General features: G+C 33.5%; 2 protein-coding genes and 2 long non-coding RNA genes across 5 annotated transcripts; 3 read left to right on the forward strand and 1 right to left on the reverse strand.

Annotated features, from left to right (window-relative positions):
- Window positions 1-171: 171 nt before the first annotated feature.
- Window positions 172-3,689, forward strand: LOC140963307 (GDSL esterase/lipase At1g09390-like). Its single transcript, XM_073422591.1, has 5 exons — window positions 172-484; window positions 1,615-1,800; window positions 2,370-2,530; window positions 2,802-3,066; window positions 3,217-3,689. The coding sequence occupies exons 1-5, from the start codon at window positions 259-261 to the stop codon at window positions 3,444-3,446; spliced, it is 1,068 nt and encodes a 355-aa protein (XP_073278692.1). The 5' UTR covers window positions 172-258; the 3' UTR covers window positions 3,447-3,689.
- A 2,408-nt stretch (window positions 3,690-6,097) lies between these two features.
- On the reverse strand, window positions 6,098-14,185 carry LOC140962725 (shaggy-related protein kinase alpha). 2 transcript variants are annotated; one of them, XM_073421688.1, is made up of 13 exons: window positions 14,020-14,185; window positions 11,126-11,284; window positions 10,921-11,013; window positions 10,122-10,181; window positions 9,735-10,007; window positions 9,264-9,338; window positions 8,178-8,234; window positions 7,957-8,097; window positions 7,799-7,849; window positions 7,146-7,241; window positions 6,972-7,055; window positions 6,522-6,624; window positions 6,098-6,432 (listed from the first exon to the last, which is right to left on the reverse strand). In XM_073421688.1, exons 2-13 carry the CDS (start codon window positions 11,237-11,239, stop codon window positions 6,350-6,352), a joined length of 1,230 nt encoding a protein of 409 aa, XP_073277789.1. In that variant the 5' UTR covers window positions 11,240-11,284; window positions 14,020-14,185; the 3' UTR covers window positions 6,098-6,349. The 2 variants fall into 2 exon arrangements, with proteins under 2 accessions (XP_073277789.1, XP_073277791.1); XM_073421690.1 differs by having other exon boundaries at window positions 13,993-14,148.
- On the forward strand, window positions 11,291-13,979 carry LOC140962726 (uncharacterized). The gene is made up of 2 exons (XR_012172602.1): window positions 11,291-12,373; window positions 12,419-13,979. It is a non-coding gene; the product is annotated as an uncharacterized lncRNA (long non-coding RNA).
- A 2,472-nt stretch (window positions 14,186-16,657) lies between the features above and the next one.
- LOC140962551 (uncharacterized) lies at window positions 16,658-17,944 on the forward strand. The gene is made up of 2 exons (XR_012172574.1): window positions 16,658-17,204; window positions 17,250-17,944. It is a non-coding gene; the product is annotated as an uncharacterized lncRNA (long non-coding RNA).
- Window positions 17,945-19,264: the final 1,320 nt, after the last annotated feature.

Raw genomic sequence — 19,264 nt, forward strand, 5'->3', positions numbered from 1 at the left:
ACTTGAATCTGTCTATGAGCATGCACAGTAATTCGGATAACTACATTTTTTGGCTATATCGGAACTAATAATAATAAATTGGCGATCCTCTAATTTATATTATTCATACATTCAATCCATATAAAGTGTATATTCGCACGAGAGAATAATAATAACAACAATAATAATAGAAGATTCTTCGGGACCATGCAATAGAAAGACAGACGTCGGTGGGAGTAATCAAAGCATAATTCTACTAGCTGCTTCTCTTCAATAACCATGAATTACTGCTGCCTCGCCATTTTCTTCTTCCTTCTCCTCCCACATTCTCTTCTTTCTCACTGCATTAGGCCTCCTGTGATCTTCAATTTCGGCGATTCCAACTCCGATACCGGTGGGCTCGTCGCCGCCCTCGGTTTCCCCGTCAATTTGCCCAATGGCAGAGCTTTCTTTGCTAAATCTACGGGCAGGCTTTCAGATGGACGGCTCATTATCGATTTCCTCTGTGTGTGTTTTTTTTGTGTTTTTTAATTATTACGTACTAAATTTGATAGATTGCAGTTCGTTATTATTTTCGCGGTTTGGGTTCGATGTTTTACCGTTCTACTGTGTCGTTTGTTTTCTTCTCGTGCTCCGTGAGCCTGAGAAAAGAGAACAACGTTGGACAATCTGTAGTAGTTAAGTAAAGTATCTAGCTTTTGCGCTCTTTTTGACTCATGTGCGCTCGCAGCTGGTGCGCATTACTGTTATATTTTTCCCCGAACAGCATGGGTTTCATAGTGTAGTGTAGATAAATTATTGTTTGTTTGCGTCTTTTGATGCGGTAAAAAGATGATCCAACTGTAGCTTGACAAGCAGAGTGTGGCGTCTGAAATTGAAGTTTTTAATTTGTATTATAATGTATAAACATTTTTTATTATGTAAGTTTAGTGTACGTAAAGATTGTCAAAATAAAATATTGTTTAACCGGCACAAAAGTTTTTCATTCCGATATGGCTAGCAGGGTGGGATGGTCTGTGATGCAGGAAGAATTAACTTTGGGGATAAGGATAAGTTTTGGATAATAATCTTTCTGTTAGAACTTGTGGTCCAAAGAGTAATTATTTTGAGTGATTCTTCGTGCATGTGGTGGTTGTGCATTTTAGGGATTGGAAAAATTTTACTTCTTGATATTTCTTTAACAAGTTTGTTCGTACCATACATTCTGCAAAATTATTGGGAACATGACAAATATAAGATAAATTTTCATGGGAACATTGTATCTGTAATTCTTTTATTTTGTTCATTACGAGATTTTAAGGTGTTAGAGGTTGTTCCTGCTAGTTGGAGTGGCAAGAAGTTTTGATCTAATTACATGAGCATTGCTTTATGTTTGAATAACTGTGATATCTTTGAGGGTAGCGTCATTTTTGGTTATCTTATGATGACAGGGTGTCTCTAGTTTTGTTAAACTTACATGGATGCTCCCTAGAGCAACCTCATAAACACATTTTCATTGGGTACCGTAGTAACTGTTTAAATGTCAGGTGTTGTTTTTGTGATTAGATCAATTCAATTTATTTTACCAAGACTGTTAGAGATATTCATGTCTCATTTTTTTTATAGTTGAGAAGACGACGCCTTATTGTTTTTCAGGTCAGAGTCTAAACACGAGTCTTCTAAGCCCATATCTGGACTCATTAGGTTCCAACTTTTCGAATGGTGCGAACTTTGCTATAGCAAGGTCTTGTACGCTGCCTAAAAATGTACCTTTTGCACTGAATATTCAGGTCAAGCAGTTTACACATTTTAAGGCTCGTTCTGCCGAACTTCTTGATGCAGGTGATTTCCCCGCCTATGGTCTGTAAATTTACTTAAACTGCGATATCTAAGGAGAAAGATTTTTGTTACTTTTCTTGGGGTGGACCCGTGGCAAGATAATTTTTATAGAGTTCCAAGAAGAGAAGATTTTTGGAATTTGGCAATTTTCCGTGAAAAATGTAGCTTCTCTTATGTGGTCGGATGCACCGTACCGAGCTACAAGCATAACAGAATGGAAGAATGGACAATGGAGAATAATGGCAATAATAACCGATGAGATAATTTGAATGCTTGAAGCTTTTGTTGTTCACATTTCTCTCTTGAACTTTCATCGAAGTTTTTATCTGACTTTTAAATAAATAGATAACACGATATTCATATGCTAATATTTGGTGTATACTTTCTACGCTGTAATAATGGCCCCATAAAAGCCATTATTTCTCTCCGGAGTCCCATGAAAATTCGTGGAAACCAACAAACTCTATTCGTGCAGTGCTATTTTCTCCTCTAGGTTCTCTATACCTTTTCTTTTCTCGAAAGTGAGCAAAATGCTAACTGGATAACTAGACTCATGTTCATGTTATATTCAGGAGTCAACAGTGTTCTTGGCAACGATAGGTTCAGTGATGCTCTTTACGTCATTGATATCGGACAAAATGACTTTGCCGATTCATTCACTAAGGGTTTGTCCTATGTGCAAGTTTTCAACAAGATTCCATCTGTATTGGCAGAAATCGAGAATGCTGTTAAGGTCAGTTCATTGTTCATCTCTCTAACTAACAGTGAGGAAGAATTGTGATCCATGGTAAATATCTCACGGTTTTCCTAATATTTGAAATTTTTCTATTTGGATTTCTGATTTTTATTATTAGCAAACATATGCAGCATATAAGATGCAAAACTTCGTATTTTGATTGATGAGAATATTGGAATCCATTGATATGTTAGGGAAAAAAAAAAAAATTCCAAACTGTTGATCTCTTGTGACTTTTAGTCCTTGTCATCCTTGATAAATATTGTAGGAAATATACGATCAAGGAGGCAGAAAATTTTGGGTCCATAACACTGGGCCATTAGGATGTCTACCCCAAAAACTTGCTCTAGTTCAAAATGATTCACTCGATTCATTTGGATGCATTTCAAGTTATAATGAAGTAGCACAACTGTTCAATGAAGGATTACGCAAGTTATGTCAAGAATTAAGATCTGACATGAAGGATGTGTCCGTAGTGTATGTGGATTTATATTCTATCAAGCTTGATATCATTGCCAACTCCAGCACATATGGTAACAAACAAATTTTCATCTTTTTTCGTTAAAGAGGCAATAAAAATTTTCGAGAGAATTGTGTTTGGAACATTTTTTCTAATTTCATCACCACCAAAGGTTACTTACTTTAGCCCATTATGCTGATTCATTTTTTCCTTGATTTAATAGGCTTCTCAAGTCCATTGATGGCATGTTGCGGGTCTGGAGGACCACCATACAACTATGACAAAAGGGTTTCATGTGGCTTTCCGGGGTATCAGGTCTGCGATCAACAATCCCGGTTTGTGAGTTGGGATGGAGTCCACTACACTGAAGCAGCTAACGCCCTTATAGTCTCAAAGATACTTTCCACCAATCATTCTGTGCCAAAAGTGAACTTTGAGTTCTTTTGTCAATGATTATAATACCAAGTAAGAGTTCTAGCATGATGTTTTCGGTGGATGGACAAGATTTCTTGTCATTAGCCATTCATCCATCTGCCTACTACAGCCAAAATTTGTTGGAGCATAATTGTTTGATGAGAGGTATTTTTTCCAACTTAAATGAGTCTAGAGTATGTTTACATGTTAATTCTTCTTCAAAATTTGTATCAAACTTAAAGAGACTCTTCTCTTGATTCTATATAAAGTCGGTTTATTCAATTGCCTAATGACGGATCCATAACAGCTGTCTGAAAGTAGGCAAATGATCCACTAAAACAAAATCCATGAGTTCTTACACGATTTGTTATACTTAATCACTACAAATTGATTTTACAAATTTGTCATTCTGATAGCTTCCTCATCATACCAAGGTGATTATTGATTATTCTCCATTATCGTAATAAAAGCATAGAGTAGACTAACATATTACATCACAAATTCGAAGCCTGAATTTTGAACTTCATTATAACTTTAGGTTGAGATCTAATCCCCTCCATTCTTCTTTCTTCTCTTTTGATTTGGTTTCTTCAGAATGCATCATAAACTCATGTTTCCCAAACTCGCCCCCTCCAAACAGAGACAAGCAAACCGCTGGTTGAGTGATCTTCGCTTTCTTAGCTACCCGATTAGCCTTGTCATAAGCCTGAGCAAATTTTATCCTTCTTAGAATAGCGAAAAATGTTTCCATTTTTTCATCATCGTCATCTTCTTGATCTTGTTGTTGGGGATGTATTTTGTTACCCATTGTGTTGATTCCTTCCATTCCCTTAGGTTGGTACTATTGACTGCTACTACAATGTGATTGTGTGTGCAGACTTTGGCCTCCTAATTTGCTTTATATAAAGGTGATTGCATGACCGAATATACAAGTTGACATTTTCTCTATCATGTAATAAAATGCCCCATTATAGCATTGTAGGGACAATTTCTTTTTGTACGTAATTAACTCGCCCCACTGATTTTTTTTTCTTGTCTTTTCAGATCTCAATCTTCATATTTGAAAAATGAGTAGGTGTAATATGAGATAGTTTCATATATCTACATCTATAAGACAGATTGATCTCATCCGATCCAGTGAAAAATAATATATTTAACATAAAAATTAATATTATTTCATTGATCATGTAGAATTGAAAATTTCTCAAAAAATTGACCAACGAGATAATCTCATATGAGTTTATTTTATATGTGTGTGTGTGTGTGTGAAGTAAGATAAGTGTATCGATCACGTCACATTCAATAAAGAAACAATGCAAATACAACATTTTATGTTACCTCACATAGACATAATTACACTTATTTGTTGACTAATAATCCTTACGTCAGTGGATAACAATAAATAAGTGATTATATCAGCAAACATAGAGAAGAGAAGAAGATATTATTGTTTTAATTATGTAAGAGAGGAACTTGTCCAAATATCAAGGAATCAGTGTGGATACTTGGTCAACGTCAGAGCTTTCTTTTTAACTTAAAACTATATCTAAAGAATATTTAAATTTCTAGATATATTATACAAGGGCTTTATGTTATGTCTCGATTTGCTTTCATAATTTGAGTAAGTCTCTTGTGAGACAGTCTCACGAATTTTTATCTGTGAGACGGATCAATCCTACCGATATTCACAATAAAAAGTAATACTCTTAGCATAAAAAGTAATATTTTTTCATAGATGACTCAAATAAGATATCAGTCTCACAAAATACGATACGTGACATCGTCTCACACAAGTTTTTGCTCCATAATTTGTGCAACCAAAATGGCATTTGGTTCACTAGATTTGGATGTAATGAAAAAATCTAAAGTGAGTTAACAAATATGTGTCACCGATCATTATTACATGAAGATCTCTAGTTTGAAAATAGATTTTGATTTCAAACCCAAATTTAACGAACTACTAGTAGAAAAAAAATAACAAATAAAATGACAACTATGTCCAGTATGTCCCCCTGACACGAAGATGAGAAAAAGGCATGAAATCTACACAAGATAATGGTATTCTATTAGTACGAGCAATGCGCAATGGTTATAGCATAATTATGCAAAATTAGAGACAAAAGTACTTGTCCAACGTATATCATATACGTCACTTGAACAAGTCAAGATTAAAATTAAACAATATTTACACAATATATCTGTTCAATTTTTCCTATTACTTCGAGGTAGATTCATCAGTCATTTATTTATTCATTTTTGGATCAATCCCGAACTCAACTTGTCTGTTGATGATTCACCAACAGATATCCTGATGAAACATCAGATATGGTGTCAAGGGATTATCTAGACTATCATGCATATTTATCGGGATTGATGATCGCATCGACGGGCTCCTAGGAGTTAAAGAGGAGCGATGCGATCGCCTGTACAAGATAAATTTTGATGCAATCCCTCATTACGTAGTACTTTCTTGTTTTTACTAACAATGAGAGAGGGATCTACCTAAACTCCACCAGTCTAGACTATACCAATGGCGTTATGGGAAAATGAACTGGAATCACAAATCCTTGCATGGGCTCTTGCTTCTCAGTCAGGCAAGAGCCAAAAGATTGATGATTAGATGTGCACAAAACCAACCCACAAGCCAGTACTCGAATCCCAAGGATATTTGATATGATGCAACAAACATGTAAATCCAACACAATTAACTTTCATTCAGATAAAATAATTAGTCATCCTCATACAAGAGGTGTTAAATCACACAAAACATACGCGATTATGTTTATATCCATTGACAATGAATAGCATACAGCACTTCCCAAATCTTCTTTTGCGGAAACAAGGTGTATCTAGTACAAAACAATACAAAATGAACGAAGGGACAACAGATGAGTACAAGAAGAAACACGGTGAGTTGCGTGCATGTACGGTACTTGAATGATTTATAACCCAAGGAAGGAACACTGCTTTCGAGCATGCTCGGGTACCAACTTTATCAGGATTTCCTCAGGAACACCTTTCAACTCTGAAACTCGTATGTGACATCGATTTCAAACTTCAATAAACGAGAAAAGACAATAGAATATAAATGTTTTTGTTCATGAGAATGTGTACCATGAGGCTTGAAGTTGAACAATGGGGGAAGAAAACGCCCATTGGGTAGACGAGTGTTTGGATCACGAAGTTCATCAAAAAAGGTGTGGGTCATGGCATCCAGCTGTAGAGTAATTAAATGCATCAAATTCCAGAACAAAACCAGGGAAGGAATAATTTGCCATCAGCAAATGATGTAGCTACAAGAATTAAGATATTTATGACATACTATATAGGTCTCTATTAATCACGCGGACATTTATACGCCAGCTCTATTGAGAGCCTACTCTATGAAGAGAAGCAACATGTAAACAACAACAATAATAAGTGAGTTTCTCCTATAAAGATAATTAGGTAATCCTAGACTCCGATATGCTCATGTGTCATGGTCACAATGCAACTGCAAGGAAAAAAATAACGTCCGCAAAAATTTTCCCTGCCCCTTCCAGACTGAGGACAAAAATTACTCACAGCAGTGCAACGCAGATTAGGAGAATATTGCAGAAGTCTTGACACAAGATCAACCGCTTCTGGGGGCATGCGTTTGTGGAATACCTGAAGTGAAATCATGAAATAAACAAAATTATGAAACAAAAGCAGACAGGAGCCAGTAAATATCACATAATTCACATAGCCGACAAGTACCTTATGCCATGGATGAGCTTTAATTTGAGGAAACTTGAACTCGGTATAGTTAGGATTCATGCATTTAATTTCCTCCCTTGTTGGAGTGCCTAAAACCTGAAAAAAAAATCAGTTGGTTAATAGATTGAGAAACAGAAAATTGCTGAACCAGGTCAAAGACAACAGGGAGAGGAAATGTCAATCCACAAAATATAAGCTTCCAACCATTTTTGTTTTTTTGGAACGAGCTTCCAACCATTTAACAACACTAGCAAGTAACTACTTAAAGTACAATTATTAAATAAAAACAAAAGCAACAAAATAGTGAAATATAGAATTATATGGTCTACAAATCCCAAAAAAAGCTTCAAATATCTCCCCACATTTTTGTTCATAGATGAATTTCTCAGGATGTTAGAAGAACAAGATTAACAAACACAGAACTACTCCAAACTCAAACTACAGCTATCCAACCACCCCCAGCTCCACAACAGCAACTAAGGATGAAATATAAATCAAGAAGCTTGTGTGGTGTTAGAGAGAGAGAGAACCTTGATAATCTCAACAAGAGAGAGGGCGAGCACGCATGCGTGTGCGTGTGTGTGTGTGTGTGTGTGTGTGTGTGTGTGTGTGTGTGAGAGAGAGAGAGAGAGAGAGAGAGAGAGAGACATAACCTTGATAATCTCAACAAGCTGGTCTACTCCACTCTCACCAGGGAAAAGGGGCTGAAGAGGCAAAGCCCATCAATAACACATATAAGGGGATGAGAATCTTAGTACTATTAGTTAAAGGATCTATTATACAACACTTGGAAACAAAGTTAAAAAAGTACCTGTCCAAGAAGTAGCTCAGCAAGCACACAGCCAGCAGACCAAATGTCAATTGCTGTAGTATACTCGGTTGCTCCAAAAATGAGCTCAGGTGCTCTATAATACCTAGAGCAAATGTAAGAGATATTGGGTTCTCCTTTGACCTGCCAAAATAATGCAAATTATATCATACGTAATGCTCATTGCAAAAATGTGACCTCCAATATAATGCCATTAGACATACCAACACTTTTGCGCTTCCAAAATCACATAATTTAACCTGGTGGGTGTGTGGATTCACCTGCACAATGTATTTTATTAGCTTTGAAAGCAACACATGGGTTAACAGTTCAAAGTGATCATTAAGGTAAGATATGCATCGTCTAACTTGTACACATTTAGCACGATATTTTTTCCAGATTAAACCAATACATACATGTTTAATTACACATACACAAATTATAAGGAGGACCTGATAACTGATTTCCTTAATTTATATCAAACCAACTTATACAGCCATTATTATGGCTGAATAACAGCAAACTTTCAAGTATTTTTCAAAAGATATGAATAAATGTAACCTACTGGGAAAGATGTTGGTTTCTTTTGAGCACATATTCATCATCATAAGGCAGGCCTTAGTTGCATTTGAATGGGAACACATTTAAATAAATGTTCTTCCTTTGGAAAAACAATGTGGTTTCTTTAAAAAACTGTTTCTCAATCGGGTTTTTTAATTTCAAAACCATGTAAAAAAAGTCCAAACAAGAAACTAGAAACATGACATTTTTAGCTTATGCTAAAGATTCACTTTGAAAATTAGAACAAAAACGTTTTAAACTATGATAGTCACACAAAACTTTCTTCTCTTTTTTTTAAACAAAATTAATACTTGAAAAAACATAGCTCACTAAAAAATTTATGTAAGTATGTGTATCTAAACTCGCCATTTTTTACCCAAGTAAATGGGGGCCACTGTCGTTCTTCTCAACATACTACCCCCTGAAATTCGTATACACCCCCGTACTTCTATGAATGATTAAATGCGTGTAAAAATCATATCCCATTCACAAGAAAAGGGAAAAAAATAAAGCAAACTCCGTAGAACTTGAACCATGAGACAATACTTTGAATTTGCCAATTATTACCATAAAAAGAATCAACTACGTGGATTAAAACTATCATAAGATAGATAACATTAAATCTAGTTAGTATAAAATATTCAAAAGCGATGTACTTCAAAAGTCAATTTGTCCTGGCACTAGGATACACAAGCTTTGGCGTGTGAAGGGTAACGAGTAAACAAAGTAATCACAAAATCTTTACGTACCAACAAATTTTGAGGCTTTATATCTCTGTGACATACTCCAATACCGCGATGGATGTAGCACAATGCTCTGAAGATCTACCAAATAGCAAAATAATAACAGTACGTTCACCGAGTCACAGATTGGATATAGAATTAAACATTCTGTTAACAGGTAGTAGAACAGACAGCACAATTCCAGGCAGTATTTGTGATGATAAGACAAAAGCGATTATGCACAAAAAACTACGAAACAGAGATCCTGATCCAGATACCCCTAAAAACATCATAAATGCGTGAAACCGCAGGTCAAAACAGGTAAATCCATGTCTTGCCATGCCAATTGCAACAATACATTTGGCCTCCAGGAGAAGCAATCAAGGTTGTGGCCATTGAGCTAAGAGAACATATACAGGAGAAAACAGTATCCAAGTGGAGTGCCACCAGACAGAGATCATATATATGTGAAAGCAGTGCCAAAAGCAAACCACATACCTGGTAGCTATACAGCTTCACATATATCAGAGGCATCCGCTGGTTCAACTTATTATAATGTTTGATAACTCGATGGACAGTTTCAGGAACATATTCGAGTACCAGATTAAGATACAATTCATCTTTTTCAGTTGTTGAGAAGAAACAGTGCTTGAATGCCACAACATTTGGATGGTCAAGTAGGCGCATGGTTTGCAACTCACGGTTCTTGTACCTCTTGTCCTGAAGAACCTTCTTTATGGCAACAGATTCGCCAGTCTCCAAGCATTTTGCCTGGATAATCAACAGGGTTAACAAACAATAATATCTGTGATCATCCTCCATGATAAAACACATAATACAGTTGTAGCCATCACTTACAAGTCAAAAATAACAAAGAAATCGCACCTGGAACACTACTCCAAATGATCCATGTCCAACAACTCGTTCAGCCATGTAGCTAATTGTCTTAAAGCAACCGCAAAATAAAAGATCGAGTCAGAATACTAACACAAGTGGTACCACAAAACACAGTTCCATGACTTGCAACCAAGTACTTTTTCCCCAATCCTCTGGCTAAGACAACTTATAAAATACAATATTTTGCGGTCATCACCTCCTAAAGTTGATCGTTCAAATGAAAATGTTGCATTTGCAAAACCAACACATGTGAAACGTTCCTTGGATTTTTCCTCAATTAAAAATTAAAAATTTCAAAAGACAACATCAAGTTTGACCTCTCTTGCAGGTCTAGTCAGCATCTGAGAGAACGATCTCTCCGCGATTAATTCCCAACGGAGTGGAAGATCAATATAGCCCATTTAGATTTTCTTAAGAAGCCCTCTGCTTTATGAGCAAAACAATTAGGTTTTATTAATAAATCGAGAAAATCAACCTCTTACCCACTTCCAAATCTTTTGAGCCTTTTCTAACCATTAAGCGTTTCTTTTTTTTTTTTTTAACATTTGTTGAGGGGATGGGGGGACTGGCTCTTTTGAGGGTGTTCAGGGATCATAAGAAATGGCATGCGACAATCTTTCACTTAGGGTTACCAAATAATTTAAGTGTTTCATGTTCATTCTTTTTTTCTGATGGAGAGGGATATTTCTTAATTGGGAAGGGTGTTTTTGTATTTAGAATAGACATTAGCAAAAGATAATCACATACATATAGGAACAAAAAATCAATCACAAAAATGGTGCATCACCTGCTTTGGTTGACCATTTCGACCACCAATAGTTGTCACAATTATGTGGCCAGTCTCAGTCCCATTACCATCCACCACTGTTGCTTCCATTTCCTAGAATATCATAACCATGTTAAGCTAGGTCCAACCACACTCCAGGCAAGAGGAAAGAACACTTCCCAACAGATGTTTAATAAAAACAAAGATTCTAAGACTTTAGACGTACCTTATCATCCCGGATTTTCATCTCATTCATCTCCTCAGGCAATCTATCAACCCCAATTTCATGACTGCCAGACTCCCTTAAACCAGAAGTGGGAGCTACACCCACTGATGCCATTTAATAAAAAAACCAGCTAATTGTATAACTCAACAAGTCATTCACCTATAGAAACCAACGAGACAATGTAAACTTCTGACCAAATAGATCTGTATTTATACTATTTTTTCCTCCATCCTTCTTTTAATGAATAATATCAGGTCAACAGAATTGAGTAGATGTGATTATTCTAGCAAACACAAAAATGCCAGTGGTCGAGTGAATTATGCAAATCTAATCCAATACGACCAAATTTATAAAATTTTACACAAGCTAGCGAGAAATTTTAATTGAATCGCTAAATTTTTACCAAAAAGGAGGTTGAAAATTACACTGCATGCGTTTAAGACGGACTCAACCAGTTGGGACACACTAATACATATGTTGACCACAATTACTTTCCCACAATAAAGGAAAGGCACTGTTCTTTTTCAATATTTTCGTTAAGTACATAAAACCTCAATAAGATATTGGACTCAAGTTCTTGATGATTTCATAATCCAAACAAAACAGTGAGTCAAAAAGAAATGCAATCATAAAAATTTAAAATCTTTATCTCCATCGATTTCTACTATCGCATTTGCTCGATTAGGAAAAATTATGGTACATATATTAGCATGGATTTCATAATGAGAAAAAAGCCAGTAGGTTGACCACCACTCAATTTGCATATATAAGTCTGTCCTACCACGAAAAACACACAATTCAATGTGAAACAAGCAAAAAATAACTAAGGTTGCGCTTGAATTGATGGTTGATTTGGAGGAAGGATCTTATTTGAGGAATGGATTAAAAGTAACTATCACTTTAGGTGTATTTGAAATCCATCACAATAATTATTTAAGTTTATTAACCTGATATAAGGTGGATTTAAAATTTAATTAAATTTGAAATCCATCAAAATCCAAGCACAAAATAAGATTTCTCAATCTTTGCCCATGCCATTACAGATATTAAATCACCATTGTCCATTTCATATAACGAAAGTCCTCCAAAAAGGTCAATAAATGAGCACAAAAAGGATTCGAAAAGAGAAAAAATAAAATAAAATCCACTTTATAGCATTGCTAATTTCACTAATTTAAATATTAAAAAATCATTAATTTAAGTGTAATAGGCTCAATATCTCAAGAGTTCACAACATTTTCAACTCAGGTGACTCAGCATCAATAAATACAATTATCTACATTTTCAACTTAGGTGACTAAGCATCAATAAATCCAATGATCTCCGACTCAATTTCGCAGCCCACTTTTCATAATCTCCACAGCAAAAAAGGATATTTGTCCTTTTGCAGTATCAACAAATAAAAATGATTGAGATTTACAAATAAATAAAGCAATTATTATTAATACATAAAAGTCTTTCCGTGTCGATAAAATTTCACGTAGCCACAAATAAAAATGATGGAGATTTACAAATAAATGCAGCAATAATACAAAAAAAATCTATCCAGTGTCAATAAAATTTTCTAGAATGGCTTCCTGACACATACTTCCAAAATCAGACTAGAGGAACTTGTTTGTGCAATAATCATTAGGTCAATTTTATAGAGTTGTCAAATCCAAGGAAAAACAATAATCACAGAGAAGTAGTTCAGTTCAGTGGGTGCATAATATGCATATCCACCAAACCGTAAAATAAATCTACCATTAGATAAGTGTCACTGGAAGAAAATAGCATAACTTAGACTATCTTAGATGGTAAAGTTTACAGAATATTTCATCCTTATATGATAACCGGAGAATATGGATAGTTTTAATAACGTACGTACAGCAATTTAACGTCTTGCAAACTGGTTATAATTTACTTTATAGCCCTTTATGTTCAGCATTGAGACACTCGAAGACACGTTTTAATCCCAAATGCTAAAAAAACTAAATGTCCTACATTTTTACAAAATAGAAAATTAATCTTCCCAAGGCTGTGCAATCTTCCACCAAACCTTTCAGCTACAACACCAAGCCACATGTATTACAGGAAGCACTTGCATCGGCATGGCAATAGAAAAACCACTCGGTGTGTTTGCTCCAATACATCAAACTCTAACCGCATAATAGTTCTCTCAAATCCATCTGTTTATCCTTTTCATCCACAATGCTATATCCGAGGCATCCTTTATCACTTCAAATTTTGTCGCCCGCCCACTACTACTCTTTCACAATAACGTTGCGCAATAATATCTCCCAGTATAAAACATGCAGAGAAATTTCCCATGCATTTATCGAACATAATTGACAGAAATAATGTCCATATTAGCTTTCCGACAATTAGTAACTTTATCTTTTACTATTTAACCAAAAAATCGTTTAACTACTTAAAATTCAACAATAGTGCTGAAAATTCCATGAAAAAGCAAGGAATTAATCCACATAAAAACAGAATAATATTAAAAAAATAATAAACTTGCACAATTTCATACATGAAACATCTTCAAGATTTCAAACACACCAGTCAGATATCCTACATGAACAACCAAAGTTAAAGAAAATACACCACCAAAAACACAAATTAGATCTAACATTGAAAAGAAAAAAGTAGCCAGCCCTAGATTCAGGAAACAATCGACAGGAACAGCAAACAAAATCCAATAAACAAGTCAAAAAAAAAACCATATATGGATCCACGTCAGAGAACAAACAACATCGTGACAAATCCACGAACAGCATCTGTTCCCATAAAAATAAAAATAAAAATAGCTAAAAAAACGAAAAACCAGCTGAAAATTAAGACCAAATCAACCAAAAACAGAGAAAAATAACTTCACCACCTACGTGATCGTAATAATGCGAAGAACGTACCGATGATCATCGGTGACTGACTCCTACGATTAGTTTGTGGCCAATATTATATGACACCATCACCTTTAGAGAGAGATGAACACAAATTTAGAGCAAGATAAAAAGCGACAAATATATACAAGCATATACATACAGAAGAGAGAGAGAGTTGTCCGCTCTGAATTTCATTATTATTATATTATTACATTTATAAGAAAGTTTAGTTGAGTTTATTTTACTTTACATGTCCTCGCACATGACATGACATGACAATGTCATAATAATGGGTTGGTTTTTGTAAGACGGTTTCACGAATCTTTATCTGTTAGACGGGCAAATTTTATAGATATTCACAATAAAAATAATATACTTAGTATAAAAAGTAATATTTTTTCATGAATGACTCAAATAAGATATTTGACCCATAAAATTGATCCGTGAGACCGTCTCACAAGAGTTTTTGTGTATAGTTTTGCTTTCATTCATTGAGTTTTTTATTTTATTTTGTCTATATACATATATGATCTCACTTAATGGGATAACCACGGGCGGTAGTTTGGGTGGCTCGGTTTTTTTTTCTTATTTTTATATGTAAAATTTTATCTATTTTTTCGAATGTTCAGATATTCTATTTTTCAATATTAGTTCAATGTTAGCTTAGAAAATTTTAGTTCGTGTAAAAATGAAAACTTAACTCGATCACGAGAATAACGACTCGTGTCCGTATTGTTATTGTTATATTTATAATTTTTTTATGTATTGTGTAATAATAATTATAATATTGAATTAATTACTTGTTGTTTGATGTATTATAATATTCTTTTAGATCTACTGACCAATAAAGCTGGTAGGCGGAACCTGCCTTGTTGACCTTTATTTTAGATTTTATTTATTATACATAACTAATTATTTAATTATACCAATTGTGGAAGTACAAATTCTTTGGGGACCCTAATTTACAGGAAAGGGTATCGTGTGAGATCAACGGATTAGAAGCTCGGTCTCTTGAGTACATATTTCAATTCCATTGAATTGAGATTTTCAAATTTAATGTGGAGTTATAAAGTTGACATACATTTTGATGATTCGGTGACAAATATTTGACAACATCATAAGGAAAGAAATATTTCAATTGTAACATATAATAATTTTACTCTTTGGGAACATATAATTGATTTAAAAGATGATCGGGAAGCAAGAGGTGGATAATTAGGGGAGTAGGTATGCTTGAATTTGTCCCTTGACAGGAATAGAAGCAATTATTGTTTTAATCGATATATATTTTTTCATTATATAATTTGTCTCGTGACAGCATGTTTTGATAATATTTTTTTTTTATCTTATACATCTCAATGTAAAAAGTAATAAAAACAAAAAATTTATTCATTTATAGAAATATTTTTATGTATTATTTTTCTTAGCTATATATTTGTTATATTTGAATATATACTCTACTTCATTGTCTTAATCGACATATATCTTTACCATATAATTTGTGTCCATTAAAGATGAATAAGTCCATTTTGTAGTTTTTCATTACCTGGACTTAGGCTAACGCATTAAAATGTGATATATATAGTTATAAGAATTTTCAAATTCGATTTATTCATAATGATTTTTCATAATAAAGATCAACTCAAAATAATGAAAATTTGGATTCGTGATTATTTTAAATATGATATAAAAATAATAGACGGAAAAATTTATTGACCTTTTGGTTGCAAAAATAGAGTGATATATGCATGTAGGTGCACTATTTCATTGTGACGATTATAACTTTCTTTTAATATTTAATTTCTCACTTAATGATTAAACTTTGTTTATTTATTATTTTGAGGATGAAAAAATCCAACATTTCATTTAAATGTTTTAGTTAATAATAGTTACATGAGTTACGTTGTGTATTTCTTCAATTTGAAAAGAATCAATGGCAGTCAATCTATAACGATATTTGAATACTAAATAAAGCTTCCAAATTTGAAAATCAAGTAACATGCAAGAGACTAATTCAAAACTAAAAGTTGATATAACTTGTTTCTTCTAGTTTTACAATTTAATAATGTAGGACCGAATGCTTTCCACTTTACCAAAAGTTATAATTTGTGGTAACGAAACAAGTCAAATATTTTAAATCATACAACTCAAGCTCCACGTTTCAGTTATTGTATCGATCAGTGACACTTATTATATCCAACAATCTATCATAATAATTACACTCATTACAATCAATGAGAATCAAACTTGTGACTTTACACTCATTAAATAAAAGTTAAAAGCCTTTTTTTTTAGAGTTATAATTTCCTGATCTTTCTATTTTACTCGTGGTCATTACTTACAAATTATATATTTAAATAAAAGTTTGACTTTTGTTTAGCGTTTTTAATTTTCTAATATCTTTATTCTACTTATGATCATCAGTCATAAATTCTATGTTTAAATTGAGATTAGGTCTCTTGTGATCCTATTTCACAGATCTTTATTTATGAGACGATTCAACCATGCATATATTTATAATAAAAAATAATATTTTTGACATGAAAAGTAATATTTTTTATGGACGACCCAAATAAGATATATGTCTCATAAAATTGGCCCGTGAAACTGTCTCATATGAGTTTTTGTTTTAAATTATATANCGATTAGGAAAAATTATGGTACATATATTAGCATGGATTTCATAATGAGAAAAAAGCCAGTAGGTTGACCACCACTCAATTTGCATATATAAGTCTGTCCTACCACGAAAAACACACAATTCAATGTGAAACAAGCAAAAAATAACTAAGGTTGCGCTTGAATTGATGGTTGATTTGGAGGAAGGATCTTATTTGAGGAATGGATTAAAAGTAACTATCACTTTAGGTGTATTTGAAATCCATCACAATAATTATTTAAGTTTATTAACCTGATATAAGGTGGATTTAAAATTTAATTAAATTTGAAATCCATCAAAATCCAAGCACAAAATAAGATTTCTCAATCTTTGCCCATGCCATTACAGATATTAAATCACCATTGTCCATTTCATATAACGAAAGTCCTCCAAAAAGGTCAATAAATGAGCACAAAAAGGATTCGAAAAGAGAAAAAATAAAATAAAATCCACTTTATAGCATTGCTAATTTCACTAATTTAAATATTAAAAAATCATTAATTTAAGTGTAATAGGCTCAATATCTCAAGAGTTCACAACATTTTCAACTCAGGTGACTCAGCATCAATAAATACAATTATCTACATTTTCAACTTAGGTGACTAAGCATCAATAAATCCAATGATCTCCGACTCAATTTCGCAGCCCACTTTTCATAATCTCCACAGCAAAAAAGGATATTTGTCCTTTTGCAGTATCAACAAATAAAAATGATTGAGATTTACAAATAAATAAAGCAATTATTATTAATACATAAAAGTCTTTCCGTGTCGATAAAATTTCACGTAGCCACAAATAAAAATGATGGAGATTTACAAATAAATGCAGCAATAATACAAAAAAAATCTATCCAGTGTCAATAAAATTTTCTAGAATGGCTTCCTGACACATACTTCCAAAATCAGACTAGAGGAACTTGTTTGTGCAATAATCATTAGGTCAATTTTATAGAGTTGTCAAATCCAAGGAAAAACAATAATCACAGAGAAGTAGTTCAGTTCAGTGGGTGCATAATATGCATATCCACCAAACCGTAAAATAAATCTACCATTAGATAAGTGTCACTGGAAGAAAATAGCATAACTTAGACTATCTTAGATGGTAAAGTTTACAGAATATTTCATCCTTATATGATAACCGGAGAATATGGATAGTTTTAATAACGTACGTACAGCAATTTAACGTCTTGCAAACTGGTTATAATTTACTTTATAGCCCTTTATGTTCAGCATTGAGACACTCGAAGACACGTTTTAATCCCAAATGCTAAAAAAACTAAATGTCCTACATTTTTACAAAATAGAAAATTAATCTTCCCAAGGCTGTGCAATCTTCCACCAAACCTTTCAGCTACAACACCAAGCCACATGTATTACAGGAAGCACTTGCATCGGCATGGCAATAGAAAAACCACTCGGTGTGTTTGCTCCAATACATCAAACTCTAACCGCATAATAGTTCTCTCAAATCCATCTGTTTATCCTTTTCATCCACAATGCTATATCCGAGGCATCCTTTATCACTTCAAATTTTGTCGCCCGCCCACTACTACTCTTTCACAATAACGTTGCGCAATAATATCTCCCAGTATAAAACATGCAGAGAAATTTCCCATGCATTTATCGAACATAATTGACAGAAATAATGTCCATATTAGCTTTCCGACAATTAGTAACTTTATCTTTTACTATTTAACCAAAAAATCGTTTAACTACTTAAAATTCAACAATAGTGCTGAAAATTCCATGAAAAAGCAAGGAATTAATCCACATAAAAACAGAATAATATTAAAAAAATAATAAACTTGCACAATTTCATACATGAAACATCTTCAAGATTTCAAACACACCAGTCAGATATCCTACATGAACAACCAAAGTTAAAGAAAATACACCACCAAAAACACAAATTAGATCTAACATTGAAAAGAAAAAAGTAGCCAGCCCTAGATTCAGGAAACAATCGACAGGAACAGCAAACAAAATCCAATAAACAAGTCAAAAAAAAAACCATATATGGATCCACGTCAGAGAACAAACAACATCGTGACAAATCCACGAACAGCATCTGTTCCCATAAAAATAAAAATAAAAATAGCTAAAAAAACGAAAAACCAGCTGAAAATTAAGACCAAATCAACCAAAAACAGAGAAAAATAACTTCACCACCTACGTGATCGTAATAATGCGAAGAACGTACCGATGATCATCGGTGACTGACTCCTACGATTAGTTTGTGGCCAATATTATATGACACCATCACCTTTAGAGAGAGATGAACACAAATTTAGAGCAAGATAAAAAGCGACAAATATATACAAGCATATACATACAGAAGAGAGAGAGAGTTGTCCGCTCTGAATTTCATTATTATTATATTATTACATTTATAAGAAAGTTTAGTTGAGTTTATTTTACTTTACATGTCCTCGCACATGACATGACATGACAATGTCATAATAATGGGTTGGTTTTTGTAAGACGGTTTCACGAATCTTTATCTGTTAGACGGGCAAATTTTATAGATATTCACAATAAAAATAATATACTTAGTATAAAAAGTAATATTTTTTCATGAATGACTCAAATAAGATATTTGACCCATAAAATTGAT

Source organism: Primulina huaijiensis, chromosome 17 (assembly GCF_012295235.1).
Source record: "Primulina huaijiensis isolate GDHJ02 chromosome 17, ASM1229523v2, whole genome shotgun sequence".
Classification (NCBI taxonomy): domain Eukaryota; kingdom Viridiplantae; phylum Streptophyta; class Magnoliopsida; order Lamiales; family Gesneriaceae; genus Primulina; species Primulina huaijiensis.

Bases quoted from the DNA above. Each gene is read 5' to 3' on its own strand.
- LOC140963307 (XM_073422591.1), top strand. From the start codon at position 259: ATGAATTACTGCTGCCTCGCCATTTTCTTCTTCCTTCTCCTCCCACAT. The intron at 485-1,614 runs GTGTGTGTTTTT...ATTGTTTTTCAG, and splicing joins GCTCATTATCGATTTCCTCT to GTCAGAGTCTAAACACGAGT. The intron at 3,067-3,216 runs GTAACAAACAAA...TTGATTTAATAG, and splicing joins TGCCAACTCCAGCACATATG to GCTTCTCAAGTCCATTGATG.
- LOC140962725 (XM_073421688.1), bottom strand. From the start codon at position 11,239: ATGGCATCAGTGGGTGTAGCTCCCACTTCTGGTTTAAGGGAGTCTGGC. The intron at 8,235-9,263 runs GTACGTAAAGAT...TACATTGTGCAG, and splicing joins TAAAGCCTCAAAATTTGTTG to GTGAATCCACACACCCACCA. The intron at 8,098-8,177 runs GTATGTCTAATG...TTATTTTGGCAG, and splicing joins TTGGAAGCGCAAAAGTGTTG to GTCAAAGGAGAACCCAATAT.